The 9,342-nt window shown below is 42.2% G+C and overlaps 1 protein-coding gene across 1 annotated transcript in view; it reads right to left on the bottom strand.

Annotated features, from left to right (window-relative positions):
* Positions 1–355: 355 nt before the first annotated feature.
* Positions 356–9,342, bottom strand: part of LOC145412979 (uncharacterized) — a 61,092-nt gene continuing 52,105 nt past the window's right edge. Inside the window, exons 5-6 of the mRNA XM_080282802.1 lie at positions 7,225–7,326; positions 356–376 (exon numbers count right to left, since the gene is read on the bottom strand). Coding sequence (XP_080138928.1) covers positions 356–376; positions 7,225–7,326 — 123 coding nt within the window. The remainder of the gene's footprint in view (positions 377–7,224; positions 7,327–9,342) is intronic.

The raw sequence follows: 9,342 nt of genomic DNA, 5'->3' as shown, positions 1-9,342 counted from the left end.
TATAAATCCGAGAGCCTGGCAGATAAATAGACGAATACTGAGAAATAACAAATAGCCAGAGACACGAACATACTCGCACAGACCCCAAAGTACCCACCCGATCTGAAAAGTGGCCAGTCTTGTTCGCATTGGACGCCACAACACTTCTTCCTTCGCGATGTTCTTTGCATATTACACTTAGTCATTCTCTTGTATATTACCTGTATTGTTTTTAATATCGACACGGTTTACATTAGTATCGGCAACATAAATTATAAAATGATAATTCTGTGTAAGGTAGGAAACACATCTCCAAAAGGGTTAAAATGCGTCCAGTGCCAACCATGATATTGATTTATAAGCTAATTATGTGCTTCTAATACTGATGTGGCTGGCACTGGTAACAAATGATAGTATATGAGTTAACAAATAATGGTATAAAAAGGTGTGCGAACTATTTCACCTTGTATGCTAGTAATGTCTGTCTAATATCAACAGTGTTTGCACTGGTAACACAAAAACGGGTAAGAAGGTGTAAGGTAAGAAATATATCGTCGGGAAAAATTGCTACTGAGCCTCCAGTGACACCGAAAAAGCGACCCAGGGTGAGCAATATACCGCACTTCAATTGTACACTACCTTAGTTGTGCATTTCTAATATCAACAAGGCTTAAAGCAATAAAATATAAGAGAATAAGGTCTAAGGTAAGAAATGAGTCGCTAAGAAAAGCGTGCTACGAACCCTCACCACTGCCAAAGCCAATGGGACCGAGGGTGAGCACAACACTATCGGTCCCCGGGGCTCTAAAATGTTGGTGATGTTTGTTGGCGATGCTTAAAACCAAAATAAATGGGTGGCGGTCTAATAGCGGCGATAAGAGGGACAACCAGAGGACCAGAAGAGACATTCCTGCGACCAAGAAAGCTGTTGGCCAGACCAGACAACCTGTACTGGCAAAAAAAAAAAAAAAAAAAAAAAAAAAAACCCGACGACGACTGTGCTTTCTGAATCACGAACTTTACTGCACTGTTTACTCTCTTCAATCCGATTACGTTTTCATTTTTCCTTACCTCCAGATGATTTATATTTTTCATTTTTTCTTGCTATCTCCAGTCAATATTTTAGAGACGGGACAGACTTAGAACAAGAGACGTTAGATCAAGCCTTCACCTACCCCTTCACTACTAAAAGTCCTTCCTAAGCTAAAAAAAAAATCGCCGAATTGCAAACTAAAAACATGCCAAAGGACTCAATGGGTTAAGATTGTCATGAAAGGCAAAAACACCTGCTTTTTTATTCTAGACTTATTAATCCTTCAAACTGAGCGAGCTTTTTCCATACTGTTATTTCAAACTGAGTAAGGTTTTTCATACTGTTATCATTCCTGGACGATTTTATTCAGCTCAGATTAATTACGGTCTTCCTTAATCCATTCAATACTTGAGAACTCCTTTAATCTGAATAAACTCTTTTGGAAAAAAAAAAAAAAAAAAAAAAAAAAAAAAAAAAAAGGTCCTACAGCTGAAGTGGTCAAGAATTTCATGGTGACAGCTATCACTGCAAACATTTGGAAACAATATCCTACCTTTCTTTTTAACTCGATCAAAATACATTACTGATACGTGTAAAAAATACATAAATTCAGCTGCATAAGTTAGCATAAAGTACGAATAAACTAAACAAACATTTATGTCTCCATACAGTTCACCGATTAACTCTTCTGCTATTATGGACACGCTTAGATACTTTATTCACGCTAACAGTAAATGGGTTTTAAAGCTAAGAAGGATCTTAAACTATCTCAATTAATTCGCTCCTTTGAAAGCAATTACGCATTCTATTCTGGACGAACTCGAGGGGTTATTTTTCACCTGAGAGTAATCCCAGCAGGCAAAAGTTAAGCGTAACGCGTACCGTGTGCTGGCCGTGCAATATGAGATAAACTACTTAAATGTGGTAAGAAAAATGCACCTACTGTGGTGAGAAAAATGCACCTACTGTGATAAGAAAAATGCATCTACTGTGGTAAGAAAAATGCACCTACTGTGGTAAGAAAAATGCATCCACTATGGCAAAAAAAAAAAATGCATCTACTGTGGTAAAAAAAAAAAAAAAAAAAAAAAAGTGCATCTCCTGTGGTAAGAAAAATGCACCTACTGTATCTCGAAAATTCCCCCTCCCCCCCTAAAACATGGAGAGGTCCACGAACTGTAGCTAATTTCCGTAACATTATCCCTGAGAAACATACAAAAGCGATATGTTTATTAGGTGCTTTGATCCGTAGGTATCTTCAGAGCAATCACAAAAATGAATCGATATAAAATTCTGCAAATTAAAAACTGGTCAGCAGGCTGGACGAGGAGCTAGGGGGAGTGAGTCAAGCTGGGGGCGAGAGTGGCTGGTGTTAGACAGGTTATCATGAGGCTCCAAGAATCACTAACAACCAAACACTTCATTAATCTACTCAAAGCCGCGGCCCGCTGATTACGTCGCTAATTCCGCCGACGGGAAATGAATGGAGGCGAAGTAATCGAAGAATCATCTGCGAGGGGAGAGGGACGGGGCAGGAGGAACGGGCAGTGGAAGAGACGGACACGGGTGAGGTTCAGATGAAAAGCACAGAAAATGTAAATAAATGGGTAGACAGAGATGAGAATATGTGCGCAATGGAGGGTAAGCTGCACAAGTTTGGTGAGGAAGGAAGGCTTATGGGAAGAAGTAGAAGTTTATGTGAAAAATTGAAGATATACATATGAGGGAGGGGGAGATGGAAAGACGGGTAAGAGAAAGAGTATGGAGAAGCATGGGAGGAGAGGGAGAGGTGGAAGTGCATGGGAGGAGCGTGGGAGAGGTGTACAGAGAGAACTTAACAAGAGTAGGGGAGGAGGGTATAGAATATTAGAGGTGTAGGGGAGAAAGAGCACAGAGACAGACAATAAGCTGCAGGTAGAACACGCGCGCAAATTAGGGAAACGAAACATAGGTACAAGGTGAGCAGACGCGAACATCCCGGTACAAAAGAACACAGGTAACGAAGAGAGGCGGGCGTGTTAATACAAAGAAACACAAGTAGGAGAGAAAAGGGCGTGTTAATGCAAAAGAAACACAGGTACGAGTGAAGCAGACCTGGGTATAACACGAAACACACGTACCAGGAAAGGTAGGTATATTAATAAAAAGGAAACAGAGGAATATGATAACCAGAAATGTAAACAGAAAAGAAACGCAGGTATGACAAAAGCGGACGTGTAAATGCATATGAAGCACAGGTGTAAGAGAAGTAAACATTATGTGATGCAGCATCTAACGAAGCAGACTTGTAAATACAAAAGAAACACGGGAAAGAGAAGCTGAGAAGTAAATACTATGAAAGATAAGTACTATATTTACAGTGATGTCGTCTTATACCTTACATCTTAAAAGTAGTGGAACCAGGGAGACTATCTCAAGGGGAAAAAAAACACACACACACAATAGTGACAAAAAATAAAGTTATAAAAATTTTATGGAGGAGGAATGGCTGACCGGCTGCTGCAGCTACGCCTAATGGAAAGATCATATATATATCTATATCTATCTATCTATACTCTCTCTCTCTCTCTCTATGTATATAATGGTTATATCCAGTGCCATACTACCCACTTCGAGGTGTCCGGACCCGAAGCTTGACATACGTAATCCTGAACATTTATGGGTAAAAGAGCGACCTACGTCCAAAATTGCAATACATGATGGGAACGCCTCCAGCCACCTTTGGAGGTTTGCAGCCTATGTGCAAGACAAGGCCAAACTCCGACTGGAGCGTTCTGACCACCAGACAACCAAGCTTCTTTAACATCAATGAACACAAAGTACAAAAAATTTAGTGCGCAGACATAAATTAATTTAAATATTCTGAAAATGAAACGTACGCGAAAAAAGTCCAGTCAATACGAATAACTGTTACGAGAAAATAGTTTATGAAGCACCATCCCATTAATTTGGGGGAAACAGTCCTTAGGCACGATGAAAGACAACGCTAACTAAACCCATATATAGCTCTGACTGGTGGGGGTTACAGTAACTAAACACACACACACACACACACACACACACACACACACACACACACACACACACACACACACACACACACACACACAAACACACACACACAACGTCAAAGAATGAAGATCAAGAATAGAAAAGAAAAAACAGAGAAAGAATACAGGTTGAAAGAGAGGAGTGAAGAAGGGAAGGGAAGGCAATGTCGAGTTGGCTTTCCATCAAAACAGACTCGTGGCCCAGACAGGTAAAGGAATATATTATCTACTCATACCTGCCAGCCCTACCCATACCTGCCTCCCCAAGCCACACCTGCTCACATTTAACACCAGCCTTATCTTCCCACACCTGTCTCACCTATTTCATATACCAATACCTGCCACCCTAGCCACACCCACCAGCCCTACCCACACTTGCCCCCCAACCCACACTTCCTCACTCCAAACACCTGCCTCATCAACCCACATCGAATTCATTAACTATATTTCACACCCTATCCACATAAGGCAGCCCCACCCACACCTGTCTTTCCAAACTACACCTGCTCACTCAACAACAGCATCATCATCCCACACCTGCTTTCCCTCTCAACGCTACTATACCAATAATCATACCATATCTCTGCCCCCTACCCCTCCCTCCCCAACCATTCTCGTACCTATTCACTCTCAACGCCATCTTCACCTATCTACACCTCCCGTGACATTTGCCTCCTGTCTTCCTCTCCACCCACATCTGCCTTCCCTACCCATATTTGTCCCAGCATCTGCCTTATCCCCTTACAACTGCCTTTCCCATTTAAAACCTTCCTCTAACACTTATCTATGACTGCCTTACTCCTGACATCTTCCTCCTCAGCCGATACCTACCTTCCCAGCTTATACATGCCTCACATTCACATCTGCCTTCCTCACTTACACTTGCCTCTACCTGTTCCACACCCACCACTATTTTCTTTCACCAGTACCAGTCTCTTTCACATACATCTGCCATACACCTACTCATAACTACCTCACTCCATTATTCACACATACTTCCACATCCATTTTTGCGTCCCTGATCTACACCTGCCTCCGACAAAGATCGCTTAACTCTTCTTTATTCGCTTCTGCCTTTCTCACCTACATCTGCCTAATTTCCAACTCCAACCTCGTCTTATATCTTTCTCCTTCATAAATGCGTCATCTAACCATTATCCATACTTGTACAGAACTTTCTACTCTCACCTACTTCACTCCCAACACCATCTTCATCCACCCATTATCATCCTTTCTAATCATACCTGGTTCATTACTAACACTATCCTAAGTCGGCCAACCCTCCTCACCCTCTCTCACCCTCAACTCCAAACCAGCTTTACATTCTTAGATCAGCCTCCTTTCTCCACATCTTCCTTACCAGCCTTCTCTCTCTCTCTCAAGCAGTCCTTATTCGCCCACATTAGTTAAGGCCATCGTATCACACTCCTTGACCATTTCTGTCATTTCCTCCACTTCCACCTCTAATTTCTGTCGCATTCACTTCGCCCCTCCGTTCTTCGTTCCTACCACACACTCAATTCCTTCCTTTCTTCAAACAAACCCTTGCTTCCGCCCCTCACATGTCTAAGATAACTTTTCCGGCGGCATCAAAATCTCCACAACTCCGTCCATTACTGCAACACAGTAGATGGCTATAAAAAAATACAGAATGCATTATTGCAATTACCGTAATATTTCTGCGTGAACTGAGTAAGTTACGTTGCATGACGTTGATGGTAACGTGAAGTATATCTATAAAAACCAACAGACGTAGAAAAATCATCTATAAAGTAAATCACAATGATCTCTTAACTATGATGCTAGTGATAATCAATATACGTTAAACGGTCAGGTAACATACAGTACAACAGTGTGTCAAACAGATGCGCCTGCAGAAGAGTCCATCACAGTAAACTCAGGAATCACTCGAGGTGTTTTGATAAGGAATTCAATACACCGTACTGAAAACAGTCATTTAACCCGTACAATCCCGCCGTCACAGTAAACTCAGCATCAAAAATGGTACAAAAGTTTTCACCTCTTCAACCCAAAAACGCTTCTCCAAAGCCAAATAAATTTTCGGCTTCTGCTAATACTAATAAAGAAGTCCTCAGGATGAGGACTTTTTAATGTTACAGCTGAGTTTGATGCAATGGACGGTACTCTGTTATGTTCATTAATGCAGGTGACTCTCTCTTTCTTTCTTTCTTTCTTTCTTTCTTTCTCTCTCTCTCTCTCTCTCTCTCTCTCTCTCACACACACACACACACACACACACACACACACACACACACACACACAGGATAAAAACTCACCTGGAGATTGCAACAGTAAGTAAGCTTGATGGTCCTAAAAGGTCACTCACCCACTTACAATATACAAGGAAGAGAGAAAAAGAGGTGAATAGGCCTAAGCCTCTGAGAGAAGCTCTGAACGAAAGGTAGCGAAAGTAGTGGGGGGGAGGTGTAGTTACGAAAAGGGTCAAGTCAGCTACCAAGTATAGGGTGAGGAAGGAGAAGGTGAGCATAGCGATAAGAAGGGAGAGAAAAGGGAAGGGTGAAGGTTATCGACCATTTCACTGCGGCTGGTGCACCTGGATATTTTATTACAGTTATACTCAAAACGTTTGTTTCGGTCCGAAACAAACTGTTTTATTCAAGCTACATGCAAGATTTGTTCTAGAGACGAAAATGTACCAAAGGCAAAAAAACTACCTAGCGCAGACTGCAATTGGCACAACCTGCAGTTGTATACGGCTTTGTTCATTCGAAATCAATCCCATCAGTCAGAGAATTAACCCAAGAATAGAAAGATACTGGGTGACAGAAGGGTCAGTGACTCCCTACCTTAAACCTGGCAAGAATAGGATGAGGGATACTAAAGGAAAGATGCGAAAGATATAGGGAGAGAGATGACCTGAGGGGCTACTTACCTTAAGACTGCCTTGAGTGGGGTGAAAGATACTAAAGGAAGGATGGGAAAGATACAGGGAGAGAAGGGGGTGAGTGATGACCTATCTTACGCGTGACGTAAGTAACAGATGCAAGAGGAAGTGTGAAAACAGATAACGGGAGAGAAAGGTATGAGTGACCACCAACCTTATGCCTGGGGTGAGAGAGGGATACAAGAGGCAGTATGCGGACGATAATGAATGAGAAAAATGAGTGACTGGCCACCTACCTTATGCCTGGCGAGAGTGGGATGGATCTTGAGGAGTCTCAAGATCTCGTTGAAGTCGCTCTTCGCCGAGGCCACCAGCCACTCCTGCCCCTCGGGTCCGAACTGCAGGGGTTAAAGGATTATGCGTACAGATGTATATCACAGGATTATGCGTACAGATGTATATCACGCTAGACTCAAATGTAGTTTACTGACGGCCATCTTTAGTCATACAATGCCACATGCAGTTTATTCACGGTTAATAGCAGCCATACACATCTATACATTCACTCACGGCCATATGGCCATACATGGGACAGACAGTTCTATGCAGTCACATACATGTGTTTGTATGGTATTCAATTCTAACAATGAAGCTGTTTAATAATGTAATGTTGCACTGATGTTTTTTATTACTTTATTTTCATACTAAGAGCCTCGAGAGGTACTTAAAGGGCGTTTACTGACTCCTACATATTTAGCAAGACGCATGTTTGACGGTCTTAACGTTTCATTCTCATGTTATTACAAAATGACAAATTGGAACGTATGAAAGTCGGACAACTGTCAAAAATGTTTCCTAATATTACGACAATAGATCTATCTATTTATATACCTAGGCTGCTTCCCCCAAGGAAAGGGACAATAGATACACTTGAAAAAGTTACCAGGTGAAACAGACACTTGTAGTTCTATTTACGTCCATACTGCGAAATGACACTCAACAACCTCAGTATCTGTGTCAAAACATTCCGCTGGGTTTAATGCGTGGCACAGCGAGGGCCAAATAACGCCCTACGTCGCTGCCAATTTTCAGGCTGCCATCTGCCTCATATGCAATCAGGCGTGTTACGAATTATACTGTCAACCACTTTAGTCCCCTAACGTACTGTGTTTTTTTACTGCTATTAACTGCATATTGTTTCATTCAGATTAGGTGAACGAAAAGATGCTCGATATAGTCTTCATTAACCCTTCACCCTCTGGTGGTCTCCCTCAAAACTAAACAAAATTGTATGGTAGCAGCAAGAATAAAATATAAATGAAGGAAACGGGATGAACGGGTTAAGGATACTTTCCAATCAACTGGCACTTGTATATACTGTACCTTTTTATTTATTTTTTTTTTACGTGTCCGACTCTGGGCAAAGGCATCAGGGTCTATTTCTTGGGGGCAGTGACCTATCCTAAGGACCAGTAGTCCTCCTACACCTCCACATGTCACCACTTCGGCGCTAACACCCACCATCCATACTGAATACATGCTAGGGATGTCTCATACAGGACTACTGTATTGGTATTAGCGGGGGTATTTTTATGACATGTCGGCGGGTCATCTGGTAGATCAGGAATGTCTGCTTTTAGGAAATTCAAATCGTTAAACTGTTCCATACCCCTGCCGGGATTCGATCCTGGGTCCATTAGGACTGCAGGCCGCCTCTCTACCGATTCAGCCACCGCCTCCCCAACCATCTCTCTCAATCCTATACTGTTCCTCTCCCATTCTTTCTAGGCAATCTGCATACAAAAATTGCACGTAACTTCTTTCAATTTTACTTTACTCGCAACCCTGTTTCCTTCCTTCCTCCCGTTAAAAAAAACAGCGAACTTCACTTCCCGTCTTCAAGGAGTAGTCCGATATTTTACTGGCTGCCCTCCCAGTATTTTCACAGCTACCTGCATCTGCCTGACACGCCTATTCAGCATCACCTTGAAATCATGAATGACCGCTGTCCATCTACATCACTGGCCCATGTACATGTATAAATGCTTTTTTTCCTGAATGTTTCCAATTGTATCCCTCCTTCAGCATACGCCTCTAAGGTATTCATTCAACACTCCTCCGGCACCCCATGCTGCCCAGGAATTTCTTCCATCACTCCAACTCCTGCATTCAGTTCCCACAGTACTAACACATGTTCTCTTTCTCCTCATAACTTACACCAAACTCCCCCAATTCCTTTCTTATCTTTCTCTGTTCCTCTCAGTCACCTAACTATCCGGCCTATAAACACTTCTCACTACTTACTCTCATCCCGACCTTTATCAGTCGAGTAATTACTTCACTGGATTCATTCACACAACCTCACAACTCATCTCTCATTAGTTTCGACCACCGCACTGCAACCAGTCCACTGA

Source organism: Coenobita brevimanus, chromosome 94 (genome assembly GCF_032717465.1).
Source record: "Coenobita brevimanus isolate Jiangsu-jjx chromosome 94, ASM3271746v2, whole genome shotgun sequence".
Lineage (NCBI taxonomy): Eukaryota > Metazoa > Arthropoda > Malacostraca > Decapoda > Coenobitidae > Coenobita > Coenobita brevimanus.
The sequence above is the reverse complement of the archived record's forward strand: the minus strand, read 5'-3'. Positions and strand labels throughout refer to the sequence as shown.